The sequence below is a fragment of the Hoplias malabaricus genome, chromosome 1 (assembly GCF_029633855.1).
Source record: "Hoplias malabaricus isolate fHopMal1 chromosome 1, fHopMal1.hap1, whole genome shotgun sequence".
NCBI lineage: Eukaryota > Metazoa > Chordata > Actinopteri > Characiformes > Erythrinidae > Hoplias > Hoplias malabaricus.
This window is the reverse complement of record NC_089800.1, coordinates 29,732,868-29,753,275: the sequence shown is the minus strand read 5'-3', so window position 1 is coordinate 29,753,275 and position 20,408 is coordinate 29,732,868. Positions and strand designations below refer to the sequence as shown.

Genomic DNA, 20,408 nt, shown 5'->3' with positions numbered 1-20,408 from the left:
ATCTCCAGCTAGATCAGAGGTCACATTTTTTTTTTATCCAACTCATAACGGTAGCTCATAAAATTACGCCGTAGTCTTTTGAAGTGGCTCAAACACTTCTTGGATTGTTGGCTGAAGAAATAATCCAGCGAGAGATTGTTGTGTTACCAAAGCCAGCTTTTCCTATTAAAGACTGAGTTCTGTAATGTCACTGGCCTCATTATTTTTGGGTGGGGGTGAGGGGGTGGGGGTGAGCTGTGGTAGTGGAAAACCCTTCCTCTGTAGCTCTTTGCTGGTGTACAGTTAAACTAGCCAGGGGGGGTTTATACATAAGCTGTATGTATTTAGAGAAAGCCAGCCTTACTGTATGTGCACTAAGGCCAAAGCTGTGTGGAGAACTGCTCATGCAATCAATCTTCTACAATGAAAGGCATTGATCAGGAGTTAGTTGCAAGTCTTTACACCAGATACTGAAACACTGATGTAAGGAATTTAATGGCATTTAACCACAAAATCACCAGTGAAGTCAATGATGCTGGGTGATAAGCTCTGGATCACAAACACCACTCACACTCATCCCAAAGGTACAGGCAATGTTTTGCTCTGGAGGTCACACAAATTCTAAGCATCTTTAAGTAAAATATGTGCAGCTGAAATGACTAATCTTGAGAGTAAAGAATTTAGAAAATAAACAGGGAATGTCTCACCACTGTGCCTGGGGCCTGTGGCTGGGAGTCGTCTGTGGGGTACATCCTGGAGACGGGACACTGCAGGATGTCTGTTCCATTGGGAACTATGCTGCAGTAATCCTGAACACACTGTAGCCACCACCACACAGCATCACGACAATTATACCGAGCTGAAACTCCCTCGCCCAACAGGTTTGGGATCAGTCCGTGCCTCAGAGTACCAGCAAATGACAGGATGATGTTCCTGAGAGAGAGAAGTAAAGCTAAATTATACTGATAACACTAGACTTCTTTTAATCACTCATATACTATTTTTTAATTTTTTGAAGATGTAAACAGTATTGCTGTGTGTTACCTGGCCTCCGGGTGACGTCCAGTGACCAGTAGTAGACCCCTCAGGGCGATGAAGGTGTCTCTGCCCCAACATCGGAAAATTCCCGCTGAGAAATGAGGCAGACCTGTCCACCACCGAGGGGCAAATATATTTAAATTACCCTCTCACAGTAAAATCAATTGTGAGAACAAAGTATGCAGAGCAACGAGTGGACTACAATCTGTAAATGCTGAACTACATAGTGCTGAGAGAATGGTCAGTGAGGATGTTGTGTTGAATATTCTGTTTACAGAAGTAAAAAGAGGAAACGTTTCTACGCGACCTGCTGCCATGGAGACGCAGCACTGCTCCCGCTGCCCCGTGATGTTGCTGAACCTGTAGGGAACGTCGGAGAGGGCAGGAGACAGAGGAGGAAGAGCAGGAAAACGACCAACTCCACACATCTGCACAGAGCCCAGAGCCAGCAACTGAACAAACGTGGAGCCCTCCTGTACAAAACTACGACCACACAGACCCACACACAAACAAAAAATATCAAGATCAGATTAATGAAATTAAAATGACAGTTTCAAACTTATAATGAAATTTTATGGAATTGTGTATCCTAGACCCAAGAGAAGGTTCCATAGGTGAAAGTGTCAGGAAAAACACCCTTGGAGGGGAAGGACCTTAGAGAGGCACCAACACCCAAAGAAGGGGAACCCATCCTCTTTTGGTCAACTCCAAAGCAAAAAAAAAATATACAAAGTGTATGAAAGGACACATGACACACTACACACTGAACAATATCCCACATCTAATCACTTAGTTTACAGGTTAACTGACCCGTCAAAAAACATTAGCGTTCCTGGTGACTTCCTGGAGCCCATCCCAAGGTCCCCCCGGGAACCGTTAATGCTTGTTCAGTGCCAGAAGTTCCAAAAGGATTTTACACAATACATTTACAAACCACCATAAGTGTGTCAAGCTTTGTTAATAATGTACAGTATGATGCTAGAGCTGCTCTGCCATAAGCTGTAATTACTTGCACGGTATTATGTAAAACCCTCATTGAGGGAACCTGTCTAGTGCAAGTGAACTAAAACTGGGGTTCCAGAGTGGCACAGTTGTGATGTGACAGATGTGAGCAGTTTGCATTCTCCTTTGACAGATTAAGCTGTTCAGTGATGTTACATTAGCTGCAATTACATTAATCATAAGAAGAGTTGAGTTGGCCTCACATGCCTCTGTGGAAGCATGCGTTTTCCCCCTCCCAAACGAATAAAATAAATCTGGGTAAGCCATAAATTTAGTGTGTTGTGTTATTTTAAATCATTTTTAAAAGTGAACACACCATAAGTAACTACACTATTGCCTAATTTGTTGTTAGTTAAACCAGACAAATATAAATTGGAACTGGAATTTAATCCACACTCTAGTATGCCATTAGGAACAAAACGGCTTTAAGAGTAAACAGGTCAGATAAATCAGAGGGGACACTGACCTGGACATTAGTTTGAAAGTAGCATCCAGGGCAGTGGTGTAGGCCCCGACCAGAATGGCATCAAAGTAGCAAGGAATGAGGTAGCGAGGGATGTGCTTGAGGTAACCGAACATGGCCTGGAACCATTGACCCACCTACAGGACACAAAGGAAGATAAAAGACAGGGTTAAACCTTTTCACAGAGGCTTTGAAATCTGATAAGAGTTTTCAGCTCTGGCTTTATCAGTGGGTTTCACACAAAGACCAGTCCTGAAACCTGATTACCTCAACATTCCATACGTGACAACATCTCAACACAACAACAAATTCAGACCCACACACCCTCTGATGTCTGAATTCATGAGTGATCTGCAATCACTTCTCCCATAGGCCATGTAAGACGTTTGCGTAGTATTAATAATGATCATATATTTTAAAAACCCTTAACATTTAAGTATTAATATGCAACGTTCACAATCTCTAACACTGAAATCACAAACTTTAAACCAAAACTGTCATGTATTTTGGATACAATACTATCCCCAAGAACAGAACAAATTCTTCACATTTTGCAGTGCTTTTTCCTGATGGAGCTCATAATTTATTGGTTGCATTAATTATCTCTTTTCATTTTCAAATATAATTTTAGTTTTTTTTTTTTTTGGAATAAATGATAATTGTCTTTTGTAATACTACACAACAGTTTAAATAGCAAGTCTAAAGAGCAAGAGAATATTGGAATTTAAGCATTAATTAATAATTATTTGTTAAACAAAAAAAACTTATTTACACACCCAATATATTGTATAACTTTAAGCTTAGCTTCCATTCGTAGCTAAAACAATGCTCCAGAATACTGGCATTGCTACGGTTAGGGTTATGTTAGGGTTTTATAATTTTATATATTACAAGCCCTATAAACTAGATGGCGGAACATTGTTGTGACAGAATTTGATTGCAGTTCCACCACTTTAGTAGTGGCTTAGTACTGACCACAGGGACCTAGCCCTCAGCCTTCATGCTGGTGTATAGTGCTAGTGCTGTTCTCGTCTCTTGGTCCCCTGCAGTGCTCACCTCCCCCAGAGTTCCTCCACGGGACACCAGCCTGTTGCTCACATAATCGATCATCCAGTCGCCCTGCCTCAGATTGTCACAGAAGGGGTGCCCCAGGTCATTCTTTGGCCGAACATCTCCCATCACAGACAGTATCCCTGTGACACAAACACATCTCAGAGGTTTAGAACATCTGTACCACAATGACTAAGACAATGCAGTGGTCTAAATGTTGGCCTGATCACCAGTAGACTGCTGGATCAAACCCAGGTGCCTCATTTAAGGTGTTAAGGAACTTTTATTCTGGAGATACATCTGCATTTCAAATAAACAGAGTTGAGTGTTTAGAGGTTCCATCAATGACCAGAAGGAACTTCATTCTTGATTTTATTTCACATTATGAAACAGAAGTCATGCTGACCCCTAGTGGCCTGGATTTAACAGAGATTCTGTACCAAGCTTATTTTAAACATGGTCGTCTCCTTTTAAGGGGCATGCTCCATGGAGAAAAAAATGGTTTATTTACTGCCCAAAGTCATGTTAGAAATTCGGCATTGAAGAGTCATGAGACTGGTCTATACCTTGCAGGCCGGCGTATTTGAGGGCTGTCCAGCCGGGGATACTGTAACAGCCACCACCATCTTCCTTCTCTTCAGAATCACAGCGGAACAATAGCACATTCATATCAGCCATCGTCAGCTTCTCCACCATCCTGTCCAGATAAAAACAGAGCAGATTTTATTACAATATGAGGTTTACTCCACAATACGCACAGTGTAGAACAGACACGATGAGCACAGAGAAATAAAATAAGAAAATGAGAATGGCGAAGAAAGAGAACAGAGGGAAAACTGCTAAACACCAGAGCTTCTGCTCCTAGATCCTCATTGCTATTACCCCAGTCCTGAATCATGAAGTAAAGCCTTGATCCTCAATCTTTGTAATTACCACCCCATATCGAACCTCATTTGCTTGGTAAGATGCTGGATGCTCCCAGTCCAACTCAAAGAATATCTGTCCTCCAACAATCGCTTTGAACGGTTTCAGTCTGGATTCAGAGCAAGCCACAGTACTGAATCTGCATTGGTGCAGGTCATGAATGATCTGTTGTTGGCAGGTAATTTAGTGAATATTCTCGTACTCCTGGATCTTAATGAAGTGTTTGATACGTTTTGCTATGACACCCTGTTGCACAGGCTAGAGACCAAGCAATTACTTGGTTTAGATCCCATCTTACAGACAGGCAAACATTTGTCACTCTTGGTAGTTTCCAAGTAAATTCTTATACTCTTGCTCATGGAATCCCCCAGGGTTCAGTTCTTGGCCCCATTCTATTCATAATCTACTTGCTCCCACTTGGTGACATTATCCAACAGAATGATCTTCAATTTCACTGTTATGCAGATGATGCTAAGATTTACATTTGCACAAAGCCCTCTGATACACTCCCCCCTGAATCAGCTGCCTGATTAACATTAAAAACCGGATGGCTCTGAATTTCCTTCAACTAAATAGCAAAACATCTGAAGCCATTCTAATAGCATCCTTCTAGCCTCAAGTCACTTGGCAAATCCACTCTATCCATCCTGGGTTACATCACATCCTCTGTTATTCAGGTCCGTAACCTTGGTATTGTCATGGACTCTACACTTTCTCTCACTGCCCTGTTGTTTTATTATAGTTGTAGTAGTCCTCTTTTTTTACCCTGTTGTCCCCTGCTATTGTTGTACTATATATTGTTTGACTGTCGAGATCCTCCTCCACGCTTCAGATCAGCTGCCCAGGCTCCTGCAACCACCAAGTGCCTTGAAGCTGCACCTATACTGAAGTTTTCACAAAGTTTTTCATGTCAAATCTTGTCTTACAGGAATTCTGTGAAGCCGCTTTGTGACAACATCAGTTGTGAAAAGCGCTATATAAATAAATTTGATTTGATTTGATACTATAAAGTGTCCTTGAGTATCATGTAAGACACTTATAAATAAAATTATTATTGCCATGCGCTCAGGTCAGGGTGTGACCAGCAAGCGGTTCATGAACAGCTGCTGAAAGTCATTCTGAAAAGGGCTGAGACAGGGGGAGAATGCTGCTTTTTTGTTACTCACTGTCTGAGTGGAGTTTTCAGGATTTCCGGGGCGTTAGTGTCCGGCATGCTGCCCGCTGCATAGTGAGGGTTGAACTGAATGAGATGGTTCCTCAGAATTCCCACCAGCTCCTGAGCTTTAGGGTCCAAACTCACTCTGGAGCGAGAGAGAGAGGGGGTGAAAATGTCAGAGAGATTAAAAGTTATTTTATTTTGCTTGTGTGCATTTGTTTGTCTCTATATTATTTCCTCTGAGTGGGATGTCTATGGTGTTGTGAACCTGAAAGCGATCACACTGCCGGGCGTGAGGCGCTCGAATGCGATCTCCTGTACGAACTCGCTGCGTCCCCGAGAGGTCACTCCAGCCTGTTTCACCACACCACTGTCCTTCAGCTGAAACCCAACGGCCACAAAAACGCCAATAAAAATCACTGACCTCATCACCCTGCACACAAGCTCATTTAGCAGCCAATAAGACTTAATTAATTAAAGTTGCCCCCCCAAGTAAAGGATATGTCCCAAGATACCCAGTGGATGCCAGAAACTGCATATAAAACCGAATCAATTTCTATAAAATCTATCTTTTCCAAACACAAATTTTCACTCTTTTCAGTTGTGAGAGTAAGGTGAGACAAAAATTATACAGCAGTGTTAAAGCTAGACAGAGAGAACTCTACTGTACTGTACGAGTCAAAGCTGGCATGTGCTCACACAGAGCCACTGTGTTTCAAACACAGCCATTCTCACCTGGATGTGCTCTTTAATCTCCACTGTTAAACCAGGCAGACCATTAATGCTCTTCTCATCATTCTTATAGGGGCCAGCATCTCTCTCCACTGTACGAGCCTCCAACACCACCTCCTCTATCTTCCCTGAGAGAGGGAAAGGGGGAGATGGAGGGAGACAGGAGATAGCAAGTAATGCATAAAGCAGTAAGAACAGAATAAGCAGATGTAGGTGTTTATGTATGTCATGATCTTATTCACAATTGATGGAAAAAGGCAATGAAATATTGACAGATGAGAGAGAACCACACAAAATAGAACCACCACTGTGGGGCTATCTAAATGTTATGAGGTGAGAATCTCAGTCTGCAAGTAGAGCTGCTGCCCTAGATTAATCAGCTGAGGCACCTTATGAAGACGCCCTCTGTTTGGCTATTCTTAGAGCTATTCCAGGCACAACCCACAGGGTGGAGACCCCAAGTCAGCCCCAGGAGCAGATGGAGGGATTATATCTCACAGTTGCCTTGAGCAGCTGGGGATCCCCAGGGGGAGCTAGGAGCTGTTGCTTGGAATAGAGAAGTTTGTACTGCCCTTCAGTGTCTGCTGCCACCGCTACCCTCACAATGGAAAGTGGAATAAAAGATGATGATGATGATGATGAAGACAAAAATGTTCATATTGCAGGGGATGGGGAGGAATTAAAAAAACAAAAATTTCTTTGATCAGTGTAACAATGTTTTCTTGTGCATCTGACAACAAAACGTTTAAATCATGGATATAACATTTTATACAATTATTATATTAGGTTTAATCAAGGTCATTTAACATTATTCAAACATTGTATTAAAGCAACAGGTAGCATTTTTCACCTTACAATTATAGCTTCAAAATCATTGTGACGCTTCTGGACTCAGCACTGCAGAAACTGTACTATGTAACTTTTGAAGGAGGAATGCATCGATTTTTAGTTATTTGGGCTGATATGATTACGATAATTAGCACCCCAGAGTAGCCGACACGGATATAAATAATGATAATGATAATTTTTATATTTTTAAAATCAAAGCAAATTCACATTGGATTAAAGCAAAAAACATTTTATCGTGGGTTGTCACAGGACAAGCCTTTTCTGCAGTATTTGTACATTTCTGTACTTTTTAGTTGTAGTTTATTTAGATTTTTATCAAAGATTTACTGCTGGTTCCGCATGAATTTGTTTCTAGAGGGACGCTAATTAGTGCTGCACCGGGTTTGTTTTGGCAGTTCGGAGCATGTGTGTATTAACACCGCTATCTGTGTGTGTGCGACTAAAATTCCAATATCAAACTGATAACATTAACTAAAAAAATCCACATAATGACAAATAATATATCAGCGATATATTGTGCATCACTAGAGGTAACCCTTTAAATTTCAGTACAGTGCTTTAAAGGTGAATTCTATGCATAAGTACACTCTGTGACTATAGGCAGAATCCAGGAGCAAAAATACCAAATCTTACATAGTGTACCTTTAATATTATTTTGATAATGTTTTTTCCTGACACTGAAAAGAAGTGCCTTTAACATAACATTGCAGTTGAAAGTTAGCGGCTGTAGTAGAGACTGACCAGGGATGAACATGGGCGGGACCTCATCTGAGTACTTATGGTGTTTGGGGTTTTTGAATGCGGTGCGACACACAGCCACCACGGACTGGTGAGAACTGGGACAGTGACGGGTCACTGCTACTACGTCTTCATCCACCTGGTCCACATACACCTGAAAAATAACAAGATATACAAAAGCATTAAAAAAATTAAACACACAGGCCCTGTTCACCCTGTTCATGCAGAAAACACATTAATCCTGCTTTGGCCAAAATACCACAAGTATCAATCCCCACAGCAGTTTCTAAACAGCCCTGTTCAGAATGCTCGCTTTCAGCACCTGTTACTTAACTAGATAATGAACCACTCGCTGTTCAACCGGGGCTCTGGTTTTTAGCCGTTTTCACTTCGTTCTCTTTCTTCTTCGTTCTCAATTTCTGTTTTTAACTCTGTGCTCAGTATTTCTCTGCGCTCCTTGTGTATGTTTTGCTGACTTTAACCTCACTTTGGCCTCTCACAGAAACATGGGTCCAGCGCTGTGATTGGACAGACAGTTTTATTTCAATGTGTGTGGGTTGGTGGGCTTCAGATCCACACATTAACATGAACATGCATTTACTGAACAAGGGATTCAATAACGTTATGTGACAACACAAAATTAAACCTTTACAAACAATGGTTGCATCCAAACAGACCCTAATAGTGCAGTTCCACAAACGCTGATAAACCCACAGACCCTTTAAATCAACTGGATTTATCCGTCTAGCTGTACCTGGGTCCTTACACACACCTGATTGAATCCTTTAGCCGCCAGCTCCTGGTGCAGACGATTCAGGGCCAGTTTTCCGGCAAGGATGCCTGACTCCAGGCTGACTGCTCCGGGGCTGGAGGGTTTGGCCTGAGGGTTCCACTTCTGATAGAAACGCTCCTCTGTCACCACTGAGATCTGAGCAGCACAGGACATAAAAACAACTGAAATGGGGGGCTGGTCTTAGCCGACTGTTAAGAGCCCCACATTTTCTGTAGCTTTTGATACAATAACATATATTTGCTATAATCTAAATTTTCTGTAGAATGCATGATGTAAAGTATACAAACAGTGTGTCTGTGTGGAGCTGGAATTGTGATGATAAAACTTTTAAACTGTGTGGGGTCAGAAGGTCAGATTGATAGGTGCATGTGTTTGAGACTGGTTTACAGTGTATTTCAGAGAGTTTCAGACTGTGAGAATGTATTTTAACGTGTCTGAGTGTATTTGAGAGTGTGAGAGTGTATTTCAGAGCGTTTCAGACTGCGTTTGAGTGTGTGAGAACGTGTTTTAAAGCCTCTGCGTGTGTTTGAATGTGAGTTTCTTTTTCTAACTTCGCTCGGTGTTTCACTATGGGAATCGCCTTGGGCGTGACCAACTACGGAAGCTCCAATTGCATCACGTCTGTCCATGACAGACAGGTCGACTCGTAATGAGGCTCCGCCTCTGCCCCTTAGCCACAGTCGGCCTCCCTGAAAAGGTTATTCGCGCTTTCTTCCCGTGAAGGACTACAAGCTCCCTCAGCGCTCTAGGCAAGGCTGTGCTCGCTAAACAGTTCTTAGACGGGCCGTCATTGGAATCCGTCGCCGAACGCGACCGCAGCTTAGCATTAGAAGTGCTGAATAAGTCCCTTCATCAAGAAGTGCATTTTTCGCTGTTTATTCAGCTACAGAGAAGGGTGAACGCGTCAAGGTGAGCTCTTCTCTGGTCAACTCGGTAGCTTTCGTATTAAATTACTGGAGCTACTATCGTGCTATCCCTACTTAGCATTAGCTTGCCAAAGTAGGATCACCGTAGCTTGAGGTTAAACGCGTTAAGGCGGGCCTTTTTTGTCATCTTGGTCAACGGGCTAGTTAGCTGGCCCCTAGATATCTCTAAGAAATTAGCTAACGTGTCACGACGAGCTATATTTCTTTTATCAGACCTTGTTGACGTTAATTAAACTTAAGTCCCTACTTAAGTTCTCTCCCCTCTCAACCACTATGTCTTCGGTTTCGACCCCCGCCAAAGGGAAGGAACCGGACGTTAAAGAGGCTGCATCCCGCCCGTGTCCAGCGTCATGCGGAGCCACCATCTCGGGCAGGGACCCCCACCCACTGTGCATTGTGTGTATGGGCAATAAACACGCCCAAGCGTCACTGGCGGACCCGCAAACATGCACTCACTGTGCTTTGATGCCACAGAAAGTAAGAGAAAGGAGGTTGAGAGTGGCTGTAGCGAACGAAAAGGACCCCTATCTGTCTGGGGCGATACCCAAAGCTACAGCCAGCGACCATCAGCCGCGAGCCTCCATGAGCTGGGCGGACGTGATGGAAGCTGAATCCCCCGAAATGCCTTCCCTTTTTGAGGATGTTCTCACTCAAGTGGAAGGGGAGCCGGGGGGCGAGGACTCGGAGGGCGATGCCAACTCTGATCTCCTCGATGTGGGCGACATGGAGGAGGATGAGGAGGATGACTCCACCTTCCCGGCCCAACAGCCCAGACCACTCAGTGCATCCGACACTGGCTCTCAGGTTGACAACAACCTGTATGAGGTGTGTAAACGGGCTGCTGCTAAACTGGCCATACCTTGGCCAGCAGCATTGAACGAAGCAGGAGCAGAAAGAGACCTTTATGATGGGAAAAGGCTCCCTCCAGCGCAACCCTCAATTAGACAGCTTCTGCCTGCGGTCCCTGCCTGCATGAAGGAGATGGCTCGCTGCTGGTCCAGCCCTTTCAAAAGCAAGTTCCCCACAAAGGGATGCTCTAAGCTGGAAATTCATGGGATGGCGGAGCTGGGGCTGACCGGACCCCCGACAGTAGAGCCTTCAGTGGCCTACCACCTCCATCCTAACCGCCGCATCATCTCAGCCTCCTCTAACATTTCTCTACCCAGTAAAACGGATCGCCTCACAGCATCCATCTTTCAACGGGTGTACAAATTTGCTGCCCAGTCAGTGTGCTCTCTGAACGCTGTCACACTTCTGTCAGCGTATCAGGCAGAAATTCTGGAGGAAATGGGGCGACAGTTGGATTCAGGGGCACCAAATCCCGTTCTCTGGGATGAAATTTGTGTTGTAAATGACCTGCTTCTTCGCTCCTCCCGTGGGGCAGTGCAGGGCTGCGGACGTGTCATGGGCCTGGCCGTGTCAGGAGAGAGAGCTCTTTGGCTAAACTTGTCAGGCCTTAGTGACAGCCAAAAGGCAGAGATCATGGATGCGACTTTCGACCCCACCAAGGGTCTTTTCGGACCAGCTCTGGAGAAAATGAGAGAAACCAGCACTCTCAGAAAGCAAGAAGATGAGGCGTTTCATCTGTGTTTGCCACGCAAACAGGTGCCTCGCCCCCCTCCTTTGGCTCAGCAAGGCTTTGCAGCCACGGCTGTAAGAGCTAGGTATGGGGGGGGGGGAAGCTCAGAGGCCAAACACGGGGGCTCAACAGGTCAGTCAGCGACCTAGAACAGTTAACCCCGGGCCGTGGGGAAAACAGTCCTTTGCAGCGGTAGCAGCTAAGAACCGTCCGCCTCCCCACCCCACAGTAGAAAAGAAGAAGCGGACTGCCTGACACCCCGTCAGCTTCCTCCCTTAAACTCTCCTTCTCCCACCAAACGGAGAAAAGTGGAGAAGAGCTGCAGCCCCAGTTTTCTGTGTTCAGAGGGCTCCCCAGTTATGAAACTTCTAGGAACCCCTATCCCACCCTCTTTTCCAGTTCCAGAGAAAGAGGAGTTACAGGGGCTCGGTTTTCAATGTTCCGTGTGTCACCAAGCACTCAGTTTGACGGACATAAAAATAAAAAAGACACTATCGCAGCCAGGCGTAAAGCCGAGGGCGATGTGCTCCCCATGTTTCAAAATAAAAACAAAACAAAGTTCTCTCTGTCCACGGCCACTAGAAGGGGCTCACGCCCCTTCTTTGAGCGGAGACGCCTGTCTCCACGGGAGATCGACGTCATCAATCCGCGACAGAGGCTCTTTTGCAGCTCGGGCAGCCCAGTGGCGCGCATTCGCTACTCATCCATGGGTCCAGTCCACAGTGTCTCGCGGGTACAGACTACAGTTCTCTATGAAACCGCCAAAATTCAACGGTGTGTTGGTCTCTTTGGCCAGCGGGGATTCAGCTCTCATCCTAAGGGAAGAGATTATATCCCTATTAAACAAAAAAGCTATCAAAGTGATTTCAGAAAAGGAAAGTCAGCAGGGTTTTTACTCCCGCTACTTTGTCGTTCCAAAGAAAGAGGGCGCAGCACCCCGCCCTATCTTGGATCTCCGTGTGTTAAACAGACATCTACGCAAATACACGTTCAGGATGTTAACACACAAAGTGCTATGTCAGTCGATTCGTCAGCACGATTGGTTTGTGACAATCGATCTGTCAGATGCTTATTTTCACATAGATATTTACCCCGCACACAGAAAATATCTCAGGTTTGCATTCGAAGGCAAGGCCTACGAATATCAAACGGTCCCGTTCGGGCTGTCTTTGGCACCACGGGTATTCAGCAAATGTGTGGAAGCAGCACTTGCCCCGTTAAGAAACAAAGGGATCAGGATTTTTTCTTATATAGACGATTACCTCGTTTGCTCCCGCACGAGGGATCAAGCGCTCAGAGATTCCAATACAGTGTTGAGTCACTTAGAGAATCTGGGGTTCAAAATAAACCTGACCAAGAGTCGTCTAGAGCCCTCACAGTGCACAGATTACTTAGGCCTGACTATAAACTCCCTCACCTATCGAGTTCGGCTGTCGGAGAGGAGAGTAACGTCATTCGAACAATGTCTTTCCCGTTTTCGATTGGGGAAGGTGGTCTCGTTACGGCTTTGCCTACGCATGCTGGGACTCATGGCTTCAGTTGTTTCAGTGGTGCAGTGGGGACTTCTCATGATGAGAGATTTTCAACGGTGGGTAGCGTCACTGCGGTTATGCACCCGCAGTCATCTCTACCGTCCTGTCAAAGTGACAGCAGCTTGTGTGACGGCTCTCCGGCATTGGAGAAACTCCGTTGTCTTAACAACGGGGATTCCCCTTGGGGGCGTGTCCGCGAGGATAACCCTAACGACGGATGCGTCTTTGCTAGGCTGGGGAGCAACTCTAATGGGCAGAGCTGTGAATGGGCTGTGGCCCCCCCAGCTCAGTCTGGCTCACATAAATTATCTAGAGCTTCTCGCAGTGGTCTTGGCACTGAGTCACTTCGAGAATTTTCTCCAAGGTCAGCATGTTTTGGTGAAAACGGACAACTCTACTGTGGTAGCTTATATAAACCGCCAGGGTGGGACACGCTCACTACAGCTACACAAGCTGGCTCGGAGGCTTCTCCTGTGGAGCAGCACCCGGTTTTTGTCCATTCGCGCGACACATGTACCGGGGATACTGAACAGAGGGGCGAGGGGATCTTCTGTCAAGGGGAAATCCTCTGTACGGAGATTGGAGGCTTCACCCGCAAGTGGTGACTCAGTTGTGGCAGAGATACGGACAGGCAGCCGTAGATCTCTTCGCCTCGCAGGAAAACGCACAATGTCTTCTGTATTTTTCCCTGTGGGACGAAAATGCACTTCTGGGTGTGGATGCTCTAGCCCACCCATGGCCAAACGTCCTTCTTTACGCGTTTCCTCCCTTAAGCTTAATTTCTCCCACACTGACGCGAGTGAGGGAACAGGGCCTGTCTCTTATTCTAATAGCTCCACACTGGCCGTCGAAGCACTGGGTGGCGGAGATCGTTCAAATGCTTGCGGGCCAGCCTTGGCCGCTCCCATTGAGGAGGGACCTACTGTCACAGGCGAACGGAGAAATATATCATCCCCACCCAGACAAGATGGCTCTTTGGGCCTGGCCCGTGAGAGGTGGAATCTAAATGCGATAGGTCTGCCACCTGCTGTCATTGATACAATTCAAAGCGCCCGGGCTATTTCTACGCGCACATTATATGAGCATAAATGGCGAGTTTTTGAAAATTGGTGTGTACTAAGAAATGTCACTCCTTTTCAGTGCTCGGTGTCAGAGCTTCTCTGTTTTTTACAAGAGTTGTTGGATAAAGGGAAAGCCTTTTCAACAATTAAGGTATATTTAGCAGCCATTTCAGCTTGTCATGTGGGTTTTGGGGATAAGCCTGCAGGACAGCACGCTCTGGTCTCTCGGTTTATGAAAGGGGCACGTCGTAAACGGCCTGTCTGCAGACCTTTGGTTCCGCCGTGGGACTTGTCCTTGGTACTTGATGGACTCTGTTGTCACCCTTTTGAACCTTTAGAGGGAGTGGGGCTGAAGTTTCTTTCCATTAAAACAGCTTTGCTCCTGGCACTGACCACAGCAAAGCGAGTTGGTGAATTACAGGCATTAACCATCCGCCCTTCATGTTTGCAGTTTGACCCAGGCTACACTAAGGTGCACCTGCGTCCTAATCCTGTATTCGTGCCAAAAGTGATAGGCTCGGCTTACAGATGCCCGACAGTAGAACTGGCGGCTTTTCACCCCCCACCTTTTAACACTGTGGAGGATCAGAAACTTAACTGCTTGTGCCCTGTAAGGGCCTTGCGTCAGTATATAGATAGAACAGCTGGTTTTAGGAGACATGATCAGTTATTTGTATCATGGGCCACTCCTCATAAAGGAAAACCCTTGTCTCGTCAACGGTTGTCACATTGGATTATAGAGGCTATAGCAGTGGCATATAGATGTAAGGGCTCACAACCACCGGAGGGTCTACGAGCCCATTCCACGAGAGGTATGGCAACATCCTGGGCATTGTTTAAGGGTGTGTCAGTACTGGACTTATGCACAGCTGCGAGCTGGGCCTCAGGGAACACGTTTGCACGGTTCTACCGGCTAGATGTTTCAGGACCATCTTTAGCACATGCAGTACTGGAGGCTGGTATGTCTGATCCATTCTGATGGGACATTTATTCAGAACCTTCTTTCTATTTTCTGGAGAGTGCAGTCCGGGAGTAGTCTATATCTCCCATAGTGAAACACAGAGCGAAGTTAGAAAAAGAACGTTGGGTTACTTGACGTAATCCCTGGTTCTTTGATAACAGAGTGAGGTGTTTCACCAACTTTTCCCTCCCTGCACTGGGACGGGAAGAAATCTCTCTGGAATAACCTTTTTCAGGGAGGCCGACTGTGGCTAAGGGGTAGAGGCGGAGCCTCATTACGAGTCGACCTGTCTGTCATGGACAGACGTGATGCAATTGGAGCTTCCGTAGTTGGTCACGCCCAAGGCGATTCCCATAGTGAAACACCTCACTCTGTTATCAAAGAACCAGGGATTACGTCAAGTAACCCAACGTTTTGTGTTTTTAGAGTGTAAGAGTTTGTGTGCTGGAGAGTGTGTTTGAAGGTGTGAGTGTTTTTTAGCATGCGTTGGAGAGAGCGTTTTGGATTGTGTGTTGTATTCTTGCCTGATGAGGGACAAGCTCGTCGTATCCTCTCGTACTGCCTGTGGCACAGCAGGCCATAGAGACGATTGCAGAACTGGGCAATGAGTCAAAGGCAGAGCGGATCTGTAACACACACAAAATCATTTAACAATGCTACAAATAAACTAAGTTGGATAATCACCCACATTTCTTCTGAAATTAAAGATATTACTTGATCAAATGACTCATTTTCTGCCACAGCTTCTCTACTTCTGAAAAGGCATGCACTAGCAAACACAACATTCCTGTGAGGATTTGATTGCACTCAGCCACATAATCATTAGTTAAGCAACAGTGTTATCCACTTTCTGGTAAGAAACTGACTCTTTAGCATTTAATGCTAATCTAACTCAACAGTGCCAGGAGTATTTGTGTGGCTGTACCTGGATGGGACACTCATTGTCGTGTGTAACGTCCAGGAACATGGCGTGTGCAATGCTGGGCACTAATGGACGCAGACTGGGCTGAAGGAAAGCTCCCACTGGCTCCCCACCGTAACGGTACACCAAGCGGCCTTCTTCATGACTGTCCCCAGCACTCATCGCCTCTGACACACACAACATCAGGAGAGAACACTTAAAGTCACATACAAGAATAACTGAATCGCACAGAGTTAACACTCACACAGCAGTTAAAACCAGCAATCACAAAACCATGCTGCAGATCAGTATCTGTCACTAAGGGTTAACTTACCTTCAGTTAGAAAATCAACACCTAACATGACCAGGGGCACTTAATGTTATGTTTGCCTGCAGCTCTATAAGAATTATGATCACAACAATCATTATTTGATAATAAATCTGTATTTTACACATCTATGTGAACACTCACAGACTGGAAGATCACTGCTAACAGTGGCCGTTAGCTCTCATTTACTTCCATCTCACTCTCACTGAAAGATTATCTGTCAACAGTCATTGGTTCTCTCTGGTTAATCTTTACACGTCCAATGCACCATCAAATCGCAGGCTCGTTTCTGTCTTCTGCTGTATATTCATGACTGTACACTCTCTGTAAACCCAGAATTCTTTATTCTCATATACTCTGCTGTTACTCATATTGTTTTGTTTCAGAAGAGGCTGGGTTTCCTTTCCCAGTCTTGATATCTCTCATACCCCTTTTCAACCAAAAAGATCTCTGGTTCTACAACTGATTCCATTCAGGATTGTTCTTAGAAACCTCGTTCTGTCCAGTGTTTTTTGAGGCGTACTCCTGAGCTTTTGAGCAGAAAAGAAAAATAGACAATGTTCGGGTCCCATGTAAAATATCCCTGGAAAACATACACAAACTGAGCACTTTCCTGTTTCTATATACTTTTATTTACATAACATTCTGTTATTGCACAGTGGAGCTGGACCCAGTCTTTTACGCTTTGTTTTAGGCTCTTTCTAAAGCTTCTTTTGCTCTTCACACCCACAGACGTCACACTGGAGAACCTACTATTCTTTGGCTCCAGCTATGAACAAAACTTTTCTAGTCTGAGAACAATTTATGTTGGTGGAAACATGTCGAATTGGGTCTTAGTTCCTCTCAGTGGTTCTTCCTCGCAATCTGAGGGAGGTTTTCTTCTTGAAGCTAGAACTCTGATCATTGTAAAACCTCTACAAGCCCAGCTGTAAACAGTGTTGTAAAATAAAACCAAACTGAAACTGAATCCCTCCAATTTCCCCAGAGTTGACGGTGTGTTAAATGTCCTACCTCTGATTAGGGATGTGATGCCTAGTCTAGTCACAAACACATTGTCCAGCTCCTCACTTCCAGTGAACAGCTCGGCCACAACATACAGGTCAGGCCTGATGGTGCGGGCTACATCCAGCATAAACTAAAACCATCAGGGTTAGAGAGAGAGAGCGAGCGTGAGAGAGAGAGAGAGAAATAGAAAAGGTGGAGAGAATGTGTGGTAGAGAGAGAGAGAGAGAGAGAGAGAGAGAGAGAGAGAGGGTTTAGTGCAGGGGAGAAGGGGACATGCCTCGGAAGATGATGCAGTGACAGACGAGTGGAAGTGAGAAAGTAAGGACACACAGCAGGGACAGAGAAAGAGTTTGGAAAGACAAACACATTAAAAACATAACATTAGTATCATGCTAACACAGTATTAACACACACACACACCATCCCAATACCTCTGATCAGACTGCTTATTCCCAGCCGATTTACAAACACATTGTCAATCAGCTCGCTGCCAGTAAACAGCTCAGCGATCACATACAGATTGGGTCTGACCGCTCTGGCCGCGGCCAGCATGGCCTACAGAGGGACAACACGCTGTAAACACTGCACTTTCTAATATAATTTTTTCCTAACGGACTGGGAGTGTGGTGTTCCACAGGAGAATCCACAGTAGAATTATTGAATATTTTACTATAACAAATTTGAATGCGTTTTCCATTAATGCTTTTCCTGTAAGGCACTTTACCTCAGCCACATGCAGCGGGGTCGAGTGGCAGTTGTCCAACCGGACGCCTGCAAAGTATTTGGCCGTTATCTCTGTGTATTTCTGCATGTGAGCCCACAAGTAGGGACAGTCCTCCGGGCCGTTTCCATAGCGAAGCTTTACGCTGTCGCCCCAGCAGATCAGCTCCCTCCGGATGTACACGTTAGAGCCTGAACATGGGAGAGAAACCAGCCTACATTTTACAAACACTCAATTCAAAATAAGAATGACAAACACTCCATTTCTCTATTCAAAAATGATGGTATTGATACATATCCTGTCTGTTCTCCTCTACTCTCTTGTGTTTTTGTCCCATCTCATCCAGTCTTTGTATCTGTCCCTTTTCTGTCCTGGTCTTTCTCTGTCCTCTCTCTGTCTAGTCTTATCCTGTTAGGATCTCTGTCTGTTTGTATTTCATACTGTTGCATTCCTGTCCTTGTTCTGTTATCCTGTCCCATCTTATCCTGTCTTCTTCATGCCCCTGTCCAGTTCAGGTGCCATGCTACCTTGGCCAGTCCTAACTTGTTCCTTACTCTTTTACTCTTCATGTAACACCACTCTTAAAACACAAATCAACCCTCTCCATCTGTACACAGTGGAGTCTAAGTGTTCGGCAGGTTGTTAAACAGTAAAACAGACTGCTTCACTGTGATGAGGGACTGACCGGGTTCAGCAAAGTTCTTCAGAGGATCATCCCCCATCACCCAGCCGTTGTGGGCCAGGAAGTGACAGGCTTTGTCCGGCTGATCCATAAGCGGAAGGTCCTGCTCCAGTGTGGACTCTTTAAACGGGAAGGTGAAGTACCTGCACAAAGAAGTTTTTTTTTTTTTTGTCTGCTGCCTTTGTCAGAGGTAGACTCTTTGCAACTCATCTCATAAGATACTTAAACAAACCATGTCCAGCGGAAATTGTCTACTATTAGCAGTCAGACGTAAATAATTGAACGGTATATCGTATGTGACCCGAAAATTTATACATAAAGAAGATACATTCTGTATTTTTTTATACACATGGTTGATGAAGTGCTTAGGCTAGTCTGAGAAATCGGCAAACCCTCTGGCAGAAATTTGTCATTGCTTGAAACCTGCGGAAGACATTTTGCAACATGACGTGTTGTGTTTTCTTTGCGTTTCCCAGAGCTGATATATCTGATGAGCTTATTCATGTTGAAGGAGGATTCAAAGATAATTGGATCAGAACTCAATAATCATTCATTCATTCATTCACTATCTGTAACCGCTTATCCAGTTCAGGGTCGGGGTGAGTCCAGAGCCTACCTGGAATCATTGGGCGCAAGGCAGGTATACACCCTGGAGGGGGCGCCAGTCCTTCACAGGTCAACACAGACACACACATTCACTCACACCTACGGACACTTTTGAGTCGCCAATCCACCTACCAACGTGTGTTTTTGGACTGTGGGAGGAAACCTGAGCACCCGGAGGAAACCCACGCGGACACAGGGAGAACACACCAACTCCTCACAGACAGTCCCTGGAGCGGGAATCAGAACTCAGTAATGATAGTGCTTTTTAGATTATGGAATAAGATTTGTGTCAAAACACTGAATAAATATTCTCCAAGTATCAAAAAAAGGGGACATTTTTTAAATTTTTTAAATTTTTAAAAACTCTCATCCCTCTTGATTCATTAACATCACTTCTTTCAGTTTAAACAAACAAAACTAACTCAGTGCTGCTTTAAATTAATTAAACCTAGTTACCTAGTGACCAGAGGATGTTTCCTGGTGACTGGACCCAGTTTGGGGCCATGTCCAGCTAAACGCTCATAAGACACTGTACCGAGGCAGCAGTTAGTAGCCTGGAGGAAGACAATATAGAGTACAGGAATGACATTTCTGAATGACTGAGACAGACATTAGATGTTAAAGAAGAGGTGTGTGTGAGAGAGAGAGAGAGAGAGAGAGAGAGAGAGAGAGAGAGAGAGAGAGAGAGAGAGAGCGAAGACAGAATGAGAGACAGTGTGGGAATCTGACCTGTTCTTGGTGATAGTTTATCTCTTTGTACTGTTCTCCATTCAGTTCCTCCAGTCTCTTCCTGAAGCTGTTACAGCAGTCCTCAATGGCTCCAGGACTGTTCCTACAACATCACACCATTCACATTAGGAACATTTACCATTTCAGAATCTAAATGTACACCCTTATCTGTCTATAGATTCAATATATTCAGTTTTATAGATATTTTAATAGGAAGAGTGATTGGAATTTTGGAAATAAGCTTTTGATATTAGTTACAGTAAAAAATGCCAGTCAATGACTTTTGTATTAATATTTAAACACAAAAAACATGCACAAACTTTACTCTATATTCAGCTTGGTACTGGAAGGTTGCTGGTTCGATACCAGCAGGACCATCTATGAGCAAGGCACCTAACACAGTAGCAACATGATACCTAACACCTTAGATACCACTGCAACCAACATGCAACACCACAGCAACCTCCAATCAATAAACAACATACCATATTAACCCTCTAGCAACTAACAGGAAACACCATAGCAACAGCCCATCAGATAAATTGGACACATACTGTAACTTCCCAGCAACACATTAGCAAGCATCTCTGAACTGCTCCAATTTCTCCAACAAATTATCAGATCAGAAAAAACATTTTCAAGTTTATTCTGTG

The 20,408-nt window shown here is 44.8% G+C and overlaps 1 protein-coding gene across 1 annotated transcript in view; it reads right to left on the bottom strand.

Moving 5' to 3' along the window:
• agla (amylo-alpha-1, 6-glucosidase, 4-alpha-glucanotransferase a) overlaps positions 1-20,408 on the bottom strand; it is a 37,696-nt gene that overhangs the window by 6,582 nt on the left and 10,706 nt on the right. Inside the window, exons 9-26 of the mRNA XM_066661684.1 lie at positions 19,756-19,858; positions 19,483-19,580; positions 18,424-18,563; positions 17,742-17,929; positions 17,024-17,147; positions 15,709-15,872; positions 15,308-15,409; positions 8,704-8,859; positions 7,935-8,085; positions 6,348-6,472; positions 5,881-5,993; positions 5,623-5,757; positions 4,099-4,229; positions 3,539-3,675; positions 2,486-2,619; positions 1,325-1,500; positions 1,024-1,126; positions 687-912 (exon numbers count right to left, since the gene is read on the bottom strand). Of these exons, the coding sequence (XP_066517781.1) occupies positions 687-912; positions 1,024-1,126; positions 1,325-1,500; positions 2,486-2,619; positions 3,539-3,675; positions 4,099-4,229; positions 5,623-5,757; positions 5,881-5,993; positions 6,348-6,472; positions 7,935-8,085; positions 8,704-8,859; positions 15,308-15,409; positions 15,709-15,872; positions 17,024-17,147; positions 17,742-17,929; positions 18,424-18,563; positions 19,483-19,580; positions 19,756-19,858 (2,506 nt within the window). The remainder of the gene's footprint in view (positions 1-686; positions 913-1,023; positions 1,127-1,324; positions 1,501-2,485; positions 2,620-3,538; positions 3,676-4,098; positions 4,230-5,622; positions 5,758-5,880; positions 5,994-6,347; positions 6,473-7,934; positions 8,086-8,703; positions 8,860-15,307; positions 15,410-15,708; positions 15,873-17,023; positions 17,148-17,741; positions 17,930-18,423; positions 18,564-19,482; positions 19,581-19,755; positions 19,859-20,408) is intronic.